This window comes from Andrena cerasifolii, chromosome 10 (genome assembly GCF_050908995.1).
Source record: "Andrena cerasifolii isolate SP2316 chromosome 10, iyAndCera1_principal, whole genome shotgun sequence".
Classification (NCBI taxonomy): Eukaryota; Metazoa; Arthropoda; class Insecta; order Hymenoptera; family Andrenidae; genus Andrena; species Andrena cerasifolii.
Window position 1 is genome coordinate 12,456,496 of NC_135127.1, and position 19,719 is coordinate 12,476,214.

Genomic DNA, 19,719 nt, shown 5'->3' on the forward strand with positions numbered 1-19,719 from the left:
CATAGAAGAATCGGGAATCGATGTATTTTGCTGTTGGTTGGGGAAGGGGTCGAGGTGATTTCCAAATTTAAACGTGTGTATTTCGATATAGTCTTTATTATGTCCGATATTAGAAAAAAAATGCATTACAAAATAAGCATGGTATAAAATCTGTATAAACGTACAAGAGTAGGTATAACATACATTTTCATAAATTAGAGTTTGACGATTACATAGAATATTATTGATATAGTATAGAATACTATCCGCGTAAAATGCGCGTGATTCCGCTGAGTAGAGTAAAAATCTTCTGTACGCCCATTATCGCATGCTGAAAAGCATGTTGCGCGATGCCAGTTGACGCAGCATTGGTGTAGTCCGGTTGTTCGTCATTGTTCGAGGTCTCGTCAAACTCTTCATTGAGATCTTCGACCAGCTGTTCCACCGATCCCGTCAAATTTTGAACTTTTTCCAAGCCGTCGACAACGACGTTTTCCAGCTTCGGTATATTTCCTTCTATGAACGATGGCAAGCCACGATCGTTACTGCTTTTCCCTAGATTCTTTCTTTCCTTGATATAATTGGCCACCAAATTCTCCTTCCTTGTGTACTTCTCAAGGGGTCTCTTCTGAGCCATCGATCTCTCGACGTCATCCACGTCGTTGTATATTGGAACCCTTGGACTCGATAGCTCCTCCAGTTGTTGCAGTTCTAATGGTTGCACCTGAAAGGATAAAATCACGTTGTATGTAAACCAGAATCAATGTTAATCAACATTTCTAATCAGTATTAAATTTCACCTTTTCAACCCCCTCGTTTTCGTCTATCTTCTCCTGCTCTGTCGCTTGCCTCCGAGGTCTGCTCAGCCTTTTCGCCCACGGTAACACCATTAATACTTCCGGCTGTTCCGAAAGTAACAGGTCCTTCAAGTTCACGTTCTCCTCGCTTTCTCCCACGATTTCGTCTCTGTTATCATCCGTGTTAGAAAGCTCGAGCATGTCAGATGTGTCTTCATCTACGTAGTCGGAAGCATCATCCAGAGATTCCCCGCTTTTCATCAACTCTGATTTATTTTCTAGAGAGCCCGAGTCCTTTTGGTAGTTGACGAACAGTCCCACGTGCGAATTTTTCGCGTCTACCATTGGATTCTCGACCATTTTGGTCGACGAATACTTATCACTGAATTTTGGTGGGAGAACAATTTCTAGACGACCTGGAAAATCTCTTTTTTCTCCGGGATGATCGTCGTTGCTTCTACTTCTCGTCATCGGAAGAATCCTTCTGTTTAACTCCTTTGGTGGCGTATTGATCGGCACCGCTTTATAGTACTCGCTTTCTTTTACGATCTTGAAGACCTTGGACGCATCTTCGTCAGAGGTTCCCCCTAGATTTTCTCTCAGACACAAAAAATTATTATTCTGCCCAGTCTTCTTAATTGCTCGCCGTGCTTTGCGCATAAAGAGCGGCGGGAGCCAATCGGAATAATCTTTCTCGATCTCACCACCGATGTCTCTTCGGTTTCGAAGTCTCGCTACCCCCTTTAAGTGCACTTGAAGATCGCCAGAGTCCTGTGCAATTGGTTCTCCGGAACTGGTTTCACCTTCTTCACCTTTTGTTTCCCTTAAAGCGTCTTGATACTTTTCCGTCTTCTCGCTGGCTTCTTGTGTCTCACTTACTTCAGACGGTTTTCTCTCTTCAGGATTTCGTTCTTCTTTAGCTCGGCCAACATTTTCCTGCGATTCTTCCCTCGGGTCCTCGCTGATTGAACGCATGAAATTCCGCTTCTCAATGCCGACGCCGTTTTGTTCCGTTAATATTTTTGAAAGTTCTTGGGCGGACTGCAAGTCCAGGGCGTTGATTAAAATCTCTAAGAGTTCTTCAGCCTGCAAGTTGCTCGATAAGTCTTGCAGCTTCGCGAGATTTTCGGCTTCTTTGTCACTTTCTTCATAGTCCAATGAGATCGAAGTTTCGTCCCCGCTGTTAGGTTGTGCTGCTTGATGAATTTTATAAGGCTTGTACACGACTGGCTTCCAGATCGTCTCGTAAAGGTTTTCCGAGATCACTTTCTGATTAGTTCTTCTTGGTTTTAACGGGTCTCTGTACAATTGCAAAGTGGGCTGGCCGCCTCGGTACTTTGAAGGATCGAGTATGTACACTTCTCGATCCACGGGAAGTTCTTCCGGCTCTTCTTCGTCTTCTTCCCTCGAACTTTCAATTATATCCAGATTCTCTTGACAAGGTCTTTGCTGCGGTGAATTTCCAGCGTACTTGCTACCGAAGCGTGAGCGCGGCGATAGTGCCTATGAAACGTAAGAATCAAGTTAAAGAAGAGTTAAAGAAAGTTATAAAAAGATTAGTTACCTGAAAGTTTATCATTTGTCCATCCTGCGGCTGCTGCTGATAACGGAAGATCCGTGGACTCTCTAAATCTTCTACTAGGGCAAGATAGGACTTATCAGTTTCCCCGTTATTGTCACCGAATCTTTCGCCTCTTTCAGCCACGTCCTCATACAAGTCTCTTAACTGTATGATCTCCTCCATCAAATTAGTTGGGTGGGAACGCTTCATGATCGCTGATTCGCGAAAATTTTTCTGATTTTTGGGATGGAAAATCCTTTCTCTAACATTGCGTGCTCTCACCAGTTCAGTCACTGGTACACTCCTCTGTGCGAATTGCCGAATCTTATCGCTCGGCCCTAACGTAGTTGATTCTACAGCTTGTCTCCCTTTCTCCTTGCCGATCATCCTTTTTAACGTTAACAGCGTCTTCGCGTTTCGCAGCATCTGCATGTTTCTTGCCCTCTTCTCGCTCAGCGCTGCTCTTCTGCTCGAAGAATATTCCGCTCGCCCTTTCTTCGACGTGGAGTTGTTCGCCAACTGCGCGGAGAGATCCTTGCGTTCACATTCGGTTGTTGAAGGCGTATCAGCGGAAGATTCGCCCTCGACTTGCCTCTTAAAGCTGCCTCTGGGATCTGTATCGTTATTGTGATCGTTTTCGGGTCCTTTCGCGACATCTTTCGATAAAGTGGCTGGGTCGAGTGTCGTGCCAGAAGTTTTGGCTCTCGAGTCTTCAATTTCTGTCGCAGGCTCGCCTGTCTCTGCGTCGTTCTCCTCGGCGACGGGTGTAGAATTCTCTCGACTACTCGAAGTATATCCTGCAGTATCCTCGAAATTATTAATCGCCGGTTTCTCCGTTTCGCCACGAAAAAACGTGCTTCCGTCGCGACGAACGTTCGTTTTCAGTGTCGAGTCCAAGTCGTCGTCTACGTTCAAACTGGACGTTGACGAAGAATCTAACCGGAAGCTGCTTGACTCGGTGTGCGCATCGATCGATTCCCTCGCGGTCTGAGTCTCCTGCGTACCTAAATCCAATTCAGTCTGCAAAGGCGCCTCTGCGTTACGTACGATTTTCAAGTTGGACGGTTCAGTCTGTAATTCGAGTATCTCCAAAGGCGAGGCCCCAAGTTCCGAAAATACTTCAACGTCTGTATCGCGGAAATTGGAATCGCTCGTTTCGGCGTCAGATCCTCGCGAATCCATAGTTACCTCTTGCTGAGGAACGACTTCCGTGTTGGTTTCGTATTCCACGGGTGTGGCAGCGTCCCTTTTCAATCTATGAATACAGGGCTTGGAGCGTCGAATGACTCCGGAGTTGCAGTCCCTCGAATTCGCGTCGTCTTCGTTGATCATTTCCTGATCAAGTACAGTGTACAAATCTGTGCTTCCCCTTTTGGCCCTTTTACTATCCTGAACGTCGTCATCGATTGAAAAATCAGCCTCTTTGGAAGATACCTTGTGATCCGACATCTTGGTCCTTTGATCATCCAACTTGATCGCTGTGGCTGGAGTACGCTTAAACCTACCAGGCCTAACAACAGATCTACCGCGTTCTACGTGTGATCTGTCGTAGCTGTTCGTGCCATCGTTCCGCGAAACACTAGGCACGTAGTAGCCAGTTAATCGTCTCAAATAGCTCTGGCTGTCTCTGGTTTCCTGCTGTTCATTCGGTCCAATATCCCGTTCTTCGTTCGATTTGCTGTTCCCCTCACGTTCGTAGATCTCTGCTTCCCAGAGTTCAGCAGGAGTAACGCGAGAGTTGGGTACACTCGGGTTCTTCATCGATTCGTCAGACTCGTAATAGCGTTGATCGTAGTCGTACTCAGCGTCGTCGTAGTCTGTACCACGAGCTGCTTCGCCCCTCGTGTAACCATAGCTGTTGCTGCGTGGTTGATCATCCGTAGCGAAGAAAACATTGCCTTCTGGGAAACCTTCCACGGGGTCCGTCTTAAAGAACCCGTAGAAAGAGTTTTCTCCGCTGTCGCTGGTTCCTAGGTCGACGACGCGAGGCTGAACCCTCGCGTCCTCCCTTGTTCCAAACCTTGGATGGGTCCTGCGTTCTTTGACATCCTCTGGCCTGGATCTCTCTCTCAGAAGCCTTTCCCTGTTCAGATCCCACGAAGGGTTCTCGATTTTCCCCAAAAGATCTCTCTTGGCCCTCTTCTCCCTTCGTTCTGACTTATCCTCCTGCGATACCGAGCTATCGTTCGAGTCGGTTAAACTCGCGCGAGTCAACAGATCGTAGAGATGCTTCAGAGTCTCCTTGACGCTGTTAGATGCTTTTACTCTGCTCGTGTAATCGGTTTCCTGTTTCGCGGCTTCCAAAGCGTCTTGCACTTTGGATATCAGGGAGAGCGTTTCCTTTACCGTGTTATTTATCGAGCTCCCGATTGCTGCCTTGCTTCCATTCGTCCTAACGAGATCTCTGATCCGCGTAAATCGATCTCTGAATTCCTGTAACTTGGTTTGCGTGTCGTCTTGCGGCTCGGAGTTCTCGCCTATGCTCTTGACGCGTCTGATCAAACCATTTTCCATTTTGGGGTTAGACGTTTCTCCGAGGTTCCACGATCTCCGAGCATCGTAATCGTTCAGCTTCTTCTTGACGAATCTCCTCAGGTTTTTGAGTTCCCTTCTTGCGTCAGGTTGCTTGGCTACTCGAGAACCGTCCCTCTCTTTCCTCCTTTCGCTTCTCGCGTTTCCTCGATCTTGAAGAGACCTTGTGCCGCGAACTTTTCCCCTCGCATTACGTGGCACACGAATATTACTCCTCCTGTTTTGCGGTTCTAACACTTGTTGCGGTTCCATGCACGATTTTATCTGGAAAAGGAATCTATTAACGCGTTTTCAGTACACAAACGTGGAAAGTGGAGTATAGAAAATGCTTGTAATTACTTGGAGCTCGGGAAGAACCCAGAAACCGATGCCACCCGAGTGCAGATTAAGAGCCAGACCCTTTGGATCTTTTAAAATCACTGGTTTCACGTCGGGGACCGTGTTATTTACCAAAGTCAGCGTTTCGTTGTTCAAAAGTATACTCCTGTAAGTAAAAACGTGGCAGAATGGAAAAGGAAACCGTTGGTTATCGCAAAGTAGGGGAACTTACTCAGCAAACATCCTATTAGGTGTATCGAAGCCAGGCGAAAGAATATATTCATGGAGCGTCGTAATTTTAGCTCCCTTCAAGTCGATTTCAACGTTTTCTGGGCTCAAGTTCACCCCAAAGATAGTGATCGCTCCTTTATCGTACGTACTAGAGGTTTTTGCGCATTGGCAGTAGAGGTACACGTGACTTTTGTTTAAACTTTGAACGTTCGCGTCGAACACTCGTCGCCCGACGAGAGTTTTGTGGAGCAAGGACACCCAGTAATCCTGCGCTCAAGTTAATGTATTAATCATCATCAATTTTCTACGTAAGGTGTTGCAATACCTTCGAGGAAACTTACCGGGGTCGGCTGAGTCAGATCTAAAGGCTGCCTCATGACAACATCCACCTTGGATTTCGCCGCGTTTCCTAATCTCCTCGCTAATACGAGTGCTCCGAGGTACAGGTTCTTGCACTCCTCTGCTTTCGATTCGGCTGTTGTAAAACAATAAAACTATTTACCCGCGTTCTGCACTTGGGAATAGATCCCTTATAAATTATAAACCCTCTCACCGATCCACAATGGTCGTCTTTTGGCGAAGCGACCTATGACCTTGTACAGCTCCTCCTTGTTTTGCTCCAAGTTATCCTGATGCACCAGGGCTCCCTCGTTGTCCAAGCTAATACTGTCGAGGTCACTGAAACGATTTCAAGAATCGTGTCAAGGGCTGCGGAAACGGTTCGAGGAAATATTGTGCAAACTTCTGCGCGTAATATATTTACGGGTGCCACGTGATCGCTGAAAGCGCCGGGACGGCGTAATTGAAGTAATCTCGAAGGTACTGGCGTTGCTCTTCAGTTGCATAAGCCACGACATCCGGTCCGATAACGATGCTCTTTGAATATCTGGGAAACGCGTCCAGTATCTTTCGTAGCTGCACCACTCGTTTCGCTAAGTCACTGGCCGATATGTTGCATCTGGTTTGACACTCTGGAAAATGGAATTTGAAGTAGTTGATCGTAGGTTCCCCAGTAAATGATTACTGAAAGTACTGCGTCGAGTCGCTTTACCGTATCCTAGCTGCCAGTTTGCGTCGAGTCGCATGTGATCGCTGAAAGACACTATGTCCGTCGGATCTCCGAGGTTTTCAGAGCTTCTCTCCTGTTCCTTCGTGACAGATTCAGGCGTGATGCACGCGATCACGTCCAGCCCTGCTTTTTCCGCCCATTGATGCGCTAGCACCCACTCTGTCTCTAGGATCGCGTACCATACATGGTTCGGTTAATTACGAAGTCTCGTAGCACTAAAACGCGAAGTACCGGCGAAAGGACGCGGGGAAACCGGGCAGCTGTAAATCTCTGAGAAATCTGTACAGCGGGAGGCGCTAATTTAGTATCCGTAATTAGCGGGAGTGGGTTGAAGTAAGGCGAGGTAAATTTACGGATGAAGCGGGTGATTCGTTCATGGTGCCTGGCGCTCGAGATAAATGGATGACGGTTACGGCGCGCTATTATACGCAACCTTCTTGCTTCCCTTCGCGAAACTCCACGTATATATGCGTATACGTGGTGCTAAATAGCTACGACTGGTGCGCTCGTGCATGAAGCATTGTGCAGGTTAATTCAGGCAGCTTCTGCAACTGGTCGGCTAGGATGCTGCATCGGCCACGAAATTGGCCGAGGAAGACGCGTGGCAGGGTGGTTAATGAAACTTCGAAGGGAACGGGTGCGTGTGGCTCCGTTGCAGGCGGCTGTGCATCGACGCTTAAATTAACCGTGATAATAATGGCCGATCGAAGCAACGCTCGAGTATTTCGAGGCAAGGTTACGAGGATGCATCGAAGAGGAACTGGCAAGCATCGTTGATCGAAATGTGGGTCGTCTTTAATGTTTCATTGGTCCTGAAACGATCGGGGATATCGCGAAGCTTACCAGATAATACGGAATTCCGATTCCCCTCGTCATCTTGGGGATCTTGACCAGGAGATTGGTAAAAAGTACCGCGTGGTCCTCCGAGGCGGATGTACGCGGGAGCTAAGGCTTTAGCCAGGCTGATGCTTCTCTCGAAATCCGTACTGCAACGACAAAAACCACTGATCGTACTTTGCGGCCACGTTTCCCCTTCGCTTTCCAACATTTCCATGGGATGATCGATGCCAGCAGCTTGCGGGACGCGGCGGAGGGTGAAATTTAAATTAAAACACGTGTGCACGTTTCGTCGGAGTTCGATTGGATTACGTTCCGGTCAAAGGTTAGGCGCGCAGCGCAATTTCGAGAGTTTCCCGCGGACGCTGTCCGAGTTTTACGTTCTATTGTTTGCTTTTAAATTGGTCTGGAATTGCTTGATGGTCGTAGGTGCGCATCGCGAGGGAGCATTTTTTAACACTCTGTTCCTTCATAATTACAGAATTGTATAGGTACTACGCGTCGAGTAAAAAGATCAATCTTAATTAAATTCCTCGAATCAATCGCTACATGCATTTCGAATTGAATCGCGTGGAGAATCACGTTGCTCGTAAAAAACATGGAAGTCGGACCGTGTCCTCGTTGATAAAGTTGGGTTGCGTGACGCATGGAGGCAATTTAGGGTCGTTATAGATTCGATGTACGTACCTTAACGCATGTCCGTGGACGAGGGCTGATGGATCAACGGTGAGGCTGAGAAACTTCTCGTTGGTCACCGAGACGGGCTGCTTAAAGTTGACGTTTAACGTTAACTCCTCGGCGGAAGAACGAATCGCGAGGAATTGCAGGAGAAGTAGCGAGGAAAGGCTGTGCTTGTAGCGCTTCATTTTTCGATTCGTTCAATTACTCGTGGACTGACTTGGGGAAATATCCATATCACGGTCGAGGGACGATAGAAATATGTACGTAGTTCTCGGAACGTTTGCTTGGGAGGTTTTACTCGAACTGAGGGACGAAACGATTTGGAAAAATAATGTATAACGGCCGTTGAGGAGAATCGCGCGAAGCATTCGTGTGGTTTCGAAATCGCTAAATCGGTGGTTGCGTAAAAATTGACGGCGACGGTCGCGCTGTTTGCACGCACAGCGGAATGCACGATTCGAATCGTCGACATTCCAATTAAATCTCTGCGTCGACTGGATATCTTCCATTTGGGAAATAATGAAAGAACCGAGGAAGGATCGGGGAGAAAGAAAGTAGGCTAATCAAGTTGGTAACACGTTTGACCTTTATTACATTTTTTTCATTTTTTTTTTTAGAACTAAATAACATAAACGCATATTCTGGTTAATTCACTTTTGTTTATTATTACTCGTGATATTACTATCGTATTAAGAGCTATAACGACGAGGCGCGCCCCTAAAAATCGTCTTTGATGCGTCGTCTTTTGTTCTATCGCATCTCTTTGCTTCTGTGTTCCTTCTCTCCCGCCGTGAAAGCCAAAAAGAAACGCCGTGAAACTTTCGTACAACGTAGGAAGAGGAAAGCTCGATTATCCTTCTCTCTGCTTCTGCCCTTCTGTCTTTCTGTCTTTCTGTCTTTTTTGTCTTTCTGAATTGGATGGCCCGCTTCGACATTATTTCGTTCAAGCCTTGGACTTTGATTCGTGACGATTCGCCTCCCCCTTGATTTTGGCCCGCGTCTCCGCTGCTGCGCCAAAGGGTCAAGAGGGGAGACGAACAGCGAAAGTAGGACTCTATGCATTTTTTACGCGTAACCAAGAGCTGAGACCATGCCCAGGATTGGATTTGCTGTTGGGGAAAGGGGGGTGCTGCTCGTTCTACTCACGGGCACAGCTACGAAATCGTGTGTCGTTTTGTATCATGTTCTGTACTGTTCCGTGTTGGTATAAGCGCTATCGCGTGTATCTTTTACTTTTGAATTTTATTCAAAGCTCCATCTCAGAGCACTTTGATGTCTCACATCGATTAAAGAATCTCGAAATTATAAGGAAAATTATGCTTCGTGCGACTAAAGGGTTAATGTCTGTGTGCGTTGCTGTGTCAGTGTAGATGTGAACAAGTGGTCGCTTAACATCTAGATTAGTTCATTTTCATATCAATGTGTGTATATATATATATATATTATACATAATCTAACAACAATATAATATTATCATCGTCATCAACCCCATCTGGCGTTACTTATTTTCCTCTTGGAACGTTACGTAATATTCTACGCTCAACAACAAACTCATTTTCGTGTTCCATATTATTTACCCACTACGCACGCTACTTGACGCAATAGATTTTATCCCCCTCTACATTTGGTGTCATTCGTTTCACATTTCCTAAAAATCTACTTTCTTTTCACCGTCCGAGCAAGCTTCGTGCGATTTTTGGGGCCCTTTCTACTTGTCCCTCTTTCCCTAGTTCTTCTTCCTCTATTATGCTCACTTCTTTGAGTAACCGTGAGAAGGAACGCCGAAAAGTATTGCGTCGATGTTTCGTTTCATGAATTTCTCTTCGTTTGCTTTTGGTTCTTAAACACTTACAGTGTCTGGTGTGTGTATGCGTGTATGTGAACGCGTCTCTAGTTTTTGGTCTTCCTTTCATTCTCGTAAAAGACACATATAACAGTAGTAAATTATAGGCATCTAGAGTATTGCTTCTCGATTCAACGAATTCACAAAGATACCGGGCACGGTGCACAAGCGTGGTATCCAAGTACGTTGCGACATTGTGACACGGCGAAACGCTGTCGTTCGAGCCGCCAGAAACAATAACTGAGAATTGCATTCGTTACGGTTGCACCGGTTGCAGCGTCGATTCTTGGAACGCGGGCAGAACAATTGGCGTTTTCTACTCGATTTCCAAGTGGAAACCGACGCGACCCTCGACGCGGGTCTCGAGCGACCCCAACATCCAATTCGCAGCGAGAGTTGTTTTGATTAAATTATTCAGTCGCCCCGAGTGGCAATTCTACGGAATTTCAATTCTTTCCATTCCTTACCGAGCAGTGTACTAAATTTTGTAGATACCAATTTATTTTCTGGAATCTGAATAGCAGCAGGGTTCAGAGGACCGTAAGCAAGTTTTTCGCGGTGGAACGACAGCAGGTACCGTGCTCGCAGAACCGTTATCCAAAAAATCGCACAAGTCCGCTCAAAGATGTTGGTAACACGAATCTCTCGTTGAATGGCAGCTGTCGAGACAGCTGTTCCCTCGCGTTTCATTCGGTCCCGAAACTCGGAACTCCTGCCAATAGTGCCGGAGCTCTCTCTTTCTTTTTCCCTTAAACATGCTCGATTCCTCGGCACTCTCTTTGTATACAAAGCTAACGTCTACTTACTTAACATGGTGATTTTCCCTTTTACTTTGTTTCTTTATCTTTTTTTTCTTTTTTTTATCGTTTGTTTAATTCCCCGTTTGACGGTGTTCTCTCGCTTATCGTCTAACATTTTTTGCTTCCGCGTCGCGGCGACGATTGACGTCGAGATCGTTACCCTCGCACCGTAAGAGATCATAACAATAATACGTCGATTTAACGTTAAGTTATTCATTATTACTTTATAATGCGTTGTGTCGTTGTCTCTGAATATAAGTCGAGTCGGCTTTCTCACGAGTCACGCCAGTGTAAGTAGTTCCGTCTTTCCCGCGAGCCTCGAGAAACCACCGCCAGCCCCTCTGGAATCTTCCCATCGTGGCGATCAGAGCCCTCTGAAATTGTGGGCACCGGAGGCTTTCTCTGTGCTCGGGGGAACGACGGTCGCTTCTCGCCTCTTTCTTTCGTTTCTTTCATTCCTTTCGTTCCTTTCGCGTTGGTGCAGTCGCACTTTGAAAACTTGTGGTTACGCTAAACGCGGAACTATGTACACGGAGAAAAGAACGTGACGTTTTGTCGTTAAACCTTATCGTTTCGGCGCATTTCGTACCTAACGCGTTCTAATTTTCGCGCTCCTTTTGTTTCCCCTTGGAATACTCGTCCGATTACTAATTGTAAGTATCTAAGAAGGTCCGTTAAATATCCTTTATTATATGTATGTATTTCGTCACTCGCGGACGCGTTCAGTTCCGGCGAGTCACTTGTACCTCGCATATCAAACGCTACTGAGCAATTACGGTCCACATCTCTCTCGATCCCCGCGGAAACGTAAACGATAAACTTAACCCGACTCGCCAGGACCAAACGCGAGACGCGAGTTCTTTTCTTCATCTTTTTTTTTTGTTCAACTTTTTTTCTCATTTTTTTTTCTTTCTCTATGAAACACGAATTAAGTAGATTTAAGTATCTGTTTATATCACTTGCCACGTGCCGCGTATAGGCTTAGGGTGGCTTTAGGGAAGGGAAGTGGAGGATAGACCGATAAATCGGACAGGATCGTTCGATATTGTGGGTACGTGTGCGAAGGAAGAGTCGAAAGGTTTGTTGACGGGGACTTAAGGAGACCGAGGACAGACAGTTCGTAACCATAGAAAGTATAAAAGGAATCAGAGAAGAAGAGAAAGTCTCGAGAGTATTCGCGCGACTGATGACTACTTGCAGACTTTGATCGGTGTGACTCGCCAATGACAGGTTTCGAAAGATTCGCGAACGGCGGCAAGTAGTGGTTTTTAGACGGAAAAAGGCGATTTGCGACGCGGAAAGGAGATCCTCCTCGAGATGTCCCGCGTTAAAGGAACACGGGCGAGCACTGTACTTCCTTCACTTTCTAAACGAGAGATCGTTGAGCTTAAGAGGGAGGCATCGCTCGGGAGCGTTCTCTCTCTCGATCGGAGGAGCAACTTTCGCGCCAGGGAACACGCGAACTTTGGACCGCGCTTTGCTTATCTCCGAGGATGGAGAATCGTGAATGGGAGAAGATCGTGACGCGTAGACTTTGTCTTATCTCTGTCGTTTCCTCGGGCTATTTGCGCTCTCTGTTCATTCCTTTTCTCTTCCTACAGTGGTGGAATCGTTCTCCTGCCTTGAGCGCGTTTCACGCAATCTCGATTTCCGTTTCACTTGCCACGCGCACACGTGACAATTACAGGGTGTATGGGTCGCTCTTTGCTGTGTTCGTGGCGGTGAAAAATCGGTCGGCAAATGGCCCGCTCAGCCGAATTCAAGCGGAAATTCGTCACGGTAAAGATCTTGAACGAAATCGGGCTCGTAACGCTCACACTTTTCGGTTACTTGTACGTTACAGCCCTTACTTACGTTTAAATTAAAATAGACGAACTAAAGGCACACACAAAGCTTTAATCGATTCAAGTTGAAGTTTACATATAGAGCTTTAACAATACATAACAGAGAATAAGAAAACGGGAGGAGAAATTGGCTACTTAAGTGGTACAGCTTTAACATCGACTAGACAACGCGACGAAAACATTCATGCTGATCACATCGAGAAACAACAACGACACACGACATTAATCAGCAGTAACAGTAGCGGGAACAGCGAGATTCCTTTCTTCTTTTGCGTTTCAACTCTGTTGCTTGAACGTGGCACGTGTGGTTACACGTCGATCGAGTAGTCGTGACATTAAAGAGAACATTGTAGCGTAGGAGTACATCTAACAGGAACATCGAACGGGAAAACGGGCTGGATACCGTTAAGCTTAGAGAAAAAGAGTGAATGAGAAAGAGAAAGAGAGAGAGAGAGAGTGACAGATAGAGAGATAGAGAGAAAGAGAGTGAGAGAGCGTAAACAAGGAACACCAAAACAGTCTATGGACTACACATCGCTGCTTGTTAGACAGTTAAGCGGTCAAAGTTCGTAGATCGAAGTTCGAAGTACTTTCCTTCCGTTGGTCGTAATAACGAGGGCGATCTCTTTCGAGCATTGGAACTTTCGCAATCCCTTTGAAGCATCTACGCGAATTCGCGCGCCCGGTTACAAGCACCGTTATACTTTATTTATTTATATCGAAAAATTCACAAGAAAAAACGCGTACCAGTGTGTCTCTCTAGAATCAATAAATATATATATTTATATATGTATATCTTTGGGTGAATCATTGAGTAATTGACTTCAAGTGTGTGTCGTGTGTGAGTGGGATCGTACGGGAGAATCTGAGTCTGCGAGACAGTCGTTGGATTCGGTTTGGCCAAGGGAAGCTGGACGGGGTGGAAAGGGCTTATTTTTAAGGGTGAACGGGGCTGGACTATTGTAGAACGGTTCTAGCTGTACTGTTAAAGCATCATACAGAGAGAGAGAAAGAATGCGAACCTGACTCTGCTGTTCATCTTCGAAAATCATTGGTCTACCCTACTATCTGGATTTGCCAGTGACAAGCGACAAAATACTCGGGTTAATGATTTTCGAAGGTGGTCAGGAGGTCGGGGAAAAGTAGAGAAGTGGTAAAGAAGATCCAACCAACGACATCGACAGACAATAGAGAACAATAGCATGCACGTTGAGACACGAGAGAGAGAGAGAGTGAGAGAGAGAGAGAGAGAGAGAGAGACTACGTCAAGTAGATTCAGACACGAAGCACATCCGTTGTTTTTGCTGAATTTTCTGCCATTTTCTTGTCGATTATTCAACTACTTTGCGCGACACGATCGCTCGTCGCGTAACTCCGCCGGAAAACACGAGCGGCAAAGTTTTTGCGGCCGCAACGTTTCCCCGATCGCTCGTCCTGTTATCCTCTGGCGGTGGACGTGGAGGGAACGAGAACGATTAGAGGAAAAACAGAGGCAACTCTATCTGCGTGGCCAGCTTGGAGCCCTCGCGGAAACTTCTCCGCCGACCCAGCCAGTACGGGGTATATAAAGTCGAGGGCTCGAGACGCTGTAAAAGTTCCCGGTTTGTTTTTCGCGGACAAACAGCCGGCAAGAGGTATTTCGCGTGATCGAGCGAACGAAAGGGGTGGGGGCGACGGTTTTTCGAAAAGTTGGCGGAAGCGAGAAAAGCTTCTCCCTGAATTTCTTGTCGGAACGAAAAAGTTAGCTCCCTCAAATTCGTTTAGAGAGTGCCTGTGGTGGAGAAACGGCTCAGTCGACGGGGCCCGCTGTCCCCGCGAACCATCGAGTCGTTAAAAGAGTTAGGGAATTTTTAATACCGTCAAGCATTCTTCTCCAGATTACACGAGATTGGAAGTTGATGAAAGTATCGACGTATTGTCGGGGGGGGGGGGGGTTGATAGAAAGTTTCCCTGGAAGTTGAAGGTTGCAGTGGTTGCCTGCCGTTGTAGCGGGTAGCGGGACACTCGTTACGGAGTTACGCGACGGAAAAACATCGTCGACGCTGTCGGCTAAAGGGTGCATATATCGTTTACATCGAGAAACAACAGCAGAGTGGAATTTACGGTACACCGAAAGCTGACATGCAGTCCGTTTGTATAGCGAAACGTTCGGTTAGAAGGCCTTCCGACTTCTGATTTTTCGGCTGACGTTTAAGTTGCTCTTTGCTCGAGTGTCTTTTTGTGTGATCGGATCGGTACGCGGTCCTAATGTCGAGGAAAGCTTTCCAGCCCTATCTCTTGAGGTTTTTCGTTTGATTGACGTTGCTTCGGAGCGGTTGGAATTTGATAGTTTGCTCGCGCGTGCGGCGTGTATCGTCGAGGTACAGTTTTCTGAATCCGAACGGTCGAGTTATGAGATATATAGAGCGCGTGTCAGGAGAATCTCGAGTGTCGCAAAGAAATCAGAGGATAGCCGTTTGCTTTAGAGTCAGAGTGAATCGAGAGATTGGAGAGGACTCGATGTTTAAGAAGATACAAGAATAGATCGATAGTAAGAAGGAGGAACGATATTGAACATAAAAAAGTACACTTTCGTATTCAATCTTTCCATCGTTCGTAGAAAAGCGATTCCTCTCATTCAATCGCAGATTTGTCTCGCCCTATACATATACCAGCTGAGAATGTCACGACGTACGCAAAAGGATCTACATTGTTTTTTTTTTTATAATTTAACGCGAACTATTCCCAGTCCCTTGGACGTGAACGTTCCGGTCGAGGGAGCAAGACACGTCCTCGACGTAAGTACACGTGTACTCTAATGTACCTCGTATCGTGTGAGCATATTATCATTATTATTATCTTTTCGTTTGCTTAGAATCTCTGTATATGTATAAGGCTCGCGTTACTTGCCGGCAGTCGATGCTCTCTGTCCATCCCGTCCACCGTTGTTCTTTTAACAATCCACGGTGAAAGAACGGTGAACCGCTTCGAGAGAGGGTTCAGCGATGCGCACCTACCCGGTGCACTTACTACTCCAACTTTCCCAGCGGTAACACCTGAAAGTCCTTGCTAAGAACGGATGGTCGAGTTGCGACACTCCCCTGCCCCCCTCCGAAATATCATCCATGAGCGAACGTATAAATCCCCCTGATCTCCACTAAAACCATTAATCTACTGTACAAATTACACTGGATAGAAACGCACCGTATAAACGTGAAAGAAAGGCATTCCTTTACACTTGTGTGTGTGTGTTTTTTTTCATCTCGCTCGCATTTAAACACGAAAGTCAGTACTGCTCGCCGTGCCGAGCTATTTTTAACGCGAATCGTTTTCGCATTTTTTTTTTATGTAAACACACTTTTTGGTTTTTTTCTTTTTTGGTAACGCTGCGCTAACTAAATGTCTCTAAGAATCGGTCAGGTGTTACGCGTCTCGCTGCGGGTCGATCGCGATCGAGGTGAAAATCGCCCGATCGGAGAGATTCGAATTTTGGACGGAAGGGAGAGCAAGGGCCGCCGGGTTACTCTCGTTTCTCGTTTCTCGTTTTCGTATTTGCTTTTCTCTCTCAGCAGTCAGTCCTTCGCCGTCTTTCGGGTTGGCTCCTCAGTCTCTTGACTCTAGTTTCTCGTGGCCCTCGATCCTTGTCTTAACTTGTTTTCTAAATATAAACATTTAATGGTAACAATAATAAGAACAATGACTGTGGTAATAAACTATGAGAATAATTAATAACTGCAATAATAATAATGACTCCCTCCTTTCTGATCTCCTTGGTATCGAACAGCCGTCGAACGAACTAGTGACTACGTAACTCTGCTACCGGTAGTTTCTTTTCTTTTTTTCCTTTTCTTTTTTACCACTATTCGAAAGTTCGCTAGAAACTTAGGTACTAGTTTTACGTCTTTTTTTACTTCTTTCATTTTTCTTATTTATATATATATATATATTCCTTTGTTTATATTTATATATGTATAAGTGTATTTATATGCACGCGCCCTTCGACTGCTCACGTCTCGTCTACGCCACAGATACTCGTACGATAGCCGAAAAGACTCGGATCGATCGAACGTTTCGTGTTCCCTTTTCCTCTCGATCAGCACCAGGACAATCCTTGCACGAAGCAACCGCGTCCTGTTCCCGATGTTGTCGCGTTTTCTTCTCCTCCTTCTTCTCCTCTCGTCGATCGACTCGTTTTCCTTCTTTCTCCGAATCGTAAGGCGTAAACGAACTTTCTACATCCTCGCGTCTGCCGCAGCTTCTTTGGTCTCGTTCCGTCGTCGACCCCGTTTCTCTTGTGAAATTCAACGCGTCACGTCTGTCGAAGAAGTCGTCGTCCCTCGATTGCGTCTTCAGCTCTTCCGACTTCCTGTCATTTCAGCATTTCGGCATTGTTCAATTTCGATGCCCGTTCGTTAGATTATCAAAGCTATCGAGAGCGAGTCCTCTAATTTGTTTGGTACTTTCGGGGGAACTTGAGCTGCTTCGAATTCCTCTCGCCACCGACATCGATCCGAGCCGACGACACTCTTGTTCGATCGACGCGTTCGTTCCACAAGATCATTCTCGATGTACCGTAGAAGACCCTTGACGAGATCGGTCGTCCTCGAGATTCGACGACGACAAAGGGTGTTTCTTGCGGTGTCTCGAGTGCTTGTCGCTTCCCTCTGCACTCTAAACGACTACTGGCCAATTGGAATCTGGAATCTCGAATCGATGCTCGAACAATACGACCACGAAGACGACGTCGACGACGATGACGACCATGCTGGCTGCCCGTATCGTTGTTTCCCTTCCCTTCCCTTCCCTTGCTTTTTCCAACACGTCAGATCTCACTCGTTCCCTTCCTCGTGGTGTCGTAGGGGCTAAGAGGCGGATGCGGCTTTGGTGACACATGGTGCCACCCTCTTCACCGACCGCTTCAAGGGTCTAGGTAGGCTTATTGGAGGTCGCATTTACCTTCCAGTACTTGCGCTTTGATCTCCTGTATATGTGAGTCTAACGCGTTCTTGATTTCTGAAACAAATAAGCACAAGTTCATGTAGATTTACTGTTCGTTCGCTGCAACTCTGAAATAGTAGTCTAGGCAAAGGATAAAGTAGACGGTGAGTTTGATTCGAAGGGTCTAATTCCTATATCAGTTGAAATTACCGTGCAATTTTTTCTGAAGCGGCAATTTCGCTCGTGGCGTGCAACTGCGCTCGCCAGATTTAGATACTGATTGCGAGAAACCGAATGGAAGGTAGTGTTGTTTGATTTCTAGCCACGGCTCGTTAACCCTTCATCGATCAACCCCTGCCGCGACGGAGCACCGCCGCATTAATTCGCCAGACGGCTACTGCCGGTACGCGTGCCATGAATTTACACAGCTCTCTCTATCTTTCTGACCATCCTTCTTGGAAGATGGCTCCTTAAGCATTCGCTTTGACACCAGTCAATTCGCTATGTATTTATTTACGAGTCATGCGGTGACAGTTTCAGAATCTTTCGTTTCGTGGTTTCGTTAAAACTTTTCTTTGGGGAGGGAAATAAATGGTGGCACGTATACGTACTGGTAATCTCGTCCTCGTTCTCCGCTTCAGCTTCCGCGGCCAATTCTTCTGGCGTTTTCTTCTTACGCATCAAAGGATTAGGCTCTTCCTGGGTCAGCTCCTGCACTTCTTCTCGCTTCTTTATGTTATACTGCAATCGAACAATGAAAGCAAGCTGATTAAAGCACGGACAAATGAGATAAATGAGAGCAAGTTGCTCAGCAGATGGCCCCGCCAATATCCATCATATTTTTCGTAATTTTGCACCTCGATGCAGGTATTTAGTACGAATAACGAACGAAGGAGTTGTTTGCGCGTAACTGCTGTATTAGGCTCTTTGGGGCAGTCGAGTGGCGCGCGAATTTTTACGTACGATTCGACGATTGCATAGAACGTCGAGTGGAAATTGTTTCGTGGAAAACAATTATCGTGGAGGGGCAGGCTATCGATCGAGCGCGGTATGTCTGTCCGTTAAATACTTCTTGCTCGATGGCTGCAGCTTTTTTTCAACGTTCCATCTGGCAGAGAGATTTTCTGGTTAATCGAGCAACAAATAGACTATAAAGACAGGTAACTTAATTTACATTTGATGGCGTCCCTGCGCGGGTTCGACAGGTTTTACGAGCGACGTAACGAACGTTTCAGCTTGATATCGCTCCGATCGTCGTTTAAATCTGCATTAAACCCGATCCCGCGTCAGCCATCCCCGATCCCTTCTTGTCACGGATTCCCTTCCGGAGTTTCGCTAAATGAAACGTACGCGGGCATTTACGGCGGTTCTTGTTTACGTGGGCCGAACGTTTGTTATGTTTTACGATCGTTGCTTCGCTTCGGGAAAACTGCAGGAGACTCGCGCAACTAACGTCAACGAGATTTCCACGATCGATCGCGTTTTACAGGTCTATGGTCTACGATATTCCTCGAAATCCACCGAAAGGTTTCGTGTATTTCCCTCTTAAATTTTATTATACCCCGATTGGTGAGACCATGGTCGAATGAAATTACGATTTCGTCGCGTTTACGATACCACGATCGGCGCGAGGCAGATTACCGAAGAAACGTTTTCGGGCAATCGGCTTAAAACCCGATCCAGTCAATCGCATGTATCGCGCGGTCGCGCGCGAAGTAGCGGTGGGTGCGCGGCTATTAGCCATTCTAGCTACTGGACGATCCTCCCGCGCAGGGCTCGGTAATCGTATTAGCCCGACAATTTCAATCTCGGCTGGTATCATCGAATTCGCCTCATGATTTCCAGCTCGCTCTCCGTTCCCTATTTACACTAGATTGTCTGCTAGCATCGAGCCGCGATGACGGTGCACGCGGCGCGCACGGTTACGAGCTATGCCAGTTACACGCGGCAGGAGTACTCCCCATGCTTTGTACCCTCGCCACTCTTGTCGCCAGACAATGAGCCCGATTGCGGTACGAGCCAGACACGTGATCGGTTGTACGAGTGCTGCTTCCACCGGCGGCATTGTAGCTGCCTACGGCCTACGGAGTATACATACGCCTATCGCCGCCATACCGACAAACGCTATACAGATTCTCTGTCCCGACGCTTCTTCCCTATCGCCCTTCTTCCTCTTCATCCTGTCGTTCGCGTCGGCTTTTCGCGTTTTATTTCGATTCCCGTACTATTCTTTTGTTCGGTCGCCCTGCCAGCAGACGCGCCTCCTATTCTATGCTGTCGCGAAAGATTACTGGCGAAACGTGGGACGTG

The 19,719-nt window shown here is 46.7% G+C and overlaps 2 protein-coding genes and 1 long non-coding RNA gene across 8 annotated transcripts in view; 1 reads left to right on the top strand and 2 right to left on the bottom strand.

The window, feature by feature from the left end:
- Positions 1–19,719, top strand: part of LOC143373724 (uncharacterized) — a 79,247-nt gene that overhangs the window by 1,269 nt on the left and 58,259 nt on the right. The gene's annotated exons all lie outside the window — the stretch shown is intronic.
- Positions 165–8,334, bottom strand: LOC143373706 (uncharacterized). Its single transcript, XM_076821191.1, has 11 exons — positions 8,012–8,334; positions 7,331–7,473; positions 6,470–6,652; positions 6,182–6,389; positions 5,972–6,096; positions 5,760–5,893; positions 5,420–5,685; positions 5,209–5,353; positions 2,337–5,133; positions 780–2,275; positions 165–703 (listed from the first exon to the last, which is right to left on the bottom strand). The coding sequence occupies exons 1-11, from the start codon at positions 8,188–8,190 to the stop codon at positions 242–244; spliced, it is 6,138 nt and encodes a 2,045-aa protein (XP_076677306.1). The 5' UTR covers positions 8,191–8,334; the 3' UTR covers positions 165–241.
- Positions 8,574–19,719, bottom strand: part of Cpx (synaptic transmission protein complexin) — a 182,698-nt gene continuing 171,552 nt past the window's right edge. For all 4 annotated transcript variants that reach the window (XM_076821213.1, XM_076821214.1, XM_076821215.1 and 1 more), the window contains 2 exons: positions 18,021–18,150; positions 8,574–17,484 (listed from right to left, as the gene is read on the bottom strand). In XM_076821213.1, the coding sequence (XP_076677328.1) occupies positions 17,408–17,484; positions 18,021–18,150 (207 nt within the window). In that variant the 3' untranslated portion in view covers positions 8,574–17,407. The remainder of the gene's footprint in view (positions 17,485–18,020; positions 18,151–19,719) is intronic.

Excerpts from the sequence above, each read along its gene's own strand:
- LOC143373706 (XM_076821191.1), bottom strand. The coding sequence starts at position 8,190 with ATGAAGCGCTACAAGCACAGCCTTTCCTCGCTACTTCTCCTGCAATTC. Across the intron at positions 5,354-5,419 it reads CCTAATAGGATGTTTGCTGA|GAGTATACTTTTGAACAACG; the intron begins GTAAGTTCCCCT and ends TTTTACTTACAG. Across the intron at positions 2,276-2,336 it reads AATGATAAACTTTCAGGTAA|TATCGCCGCGCTCACGCTTC; the intron begins CTAATCTTTTTA and ends TTTCATAGGCAC.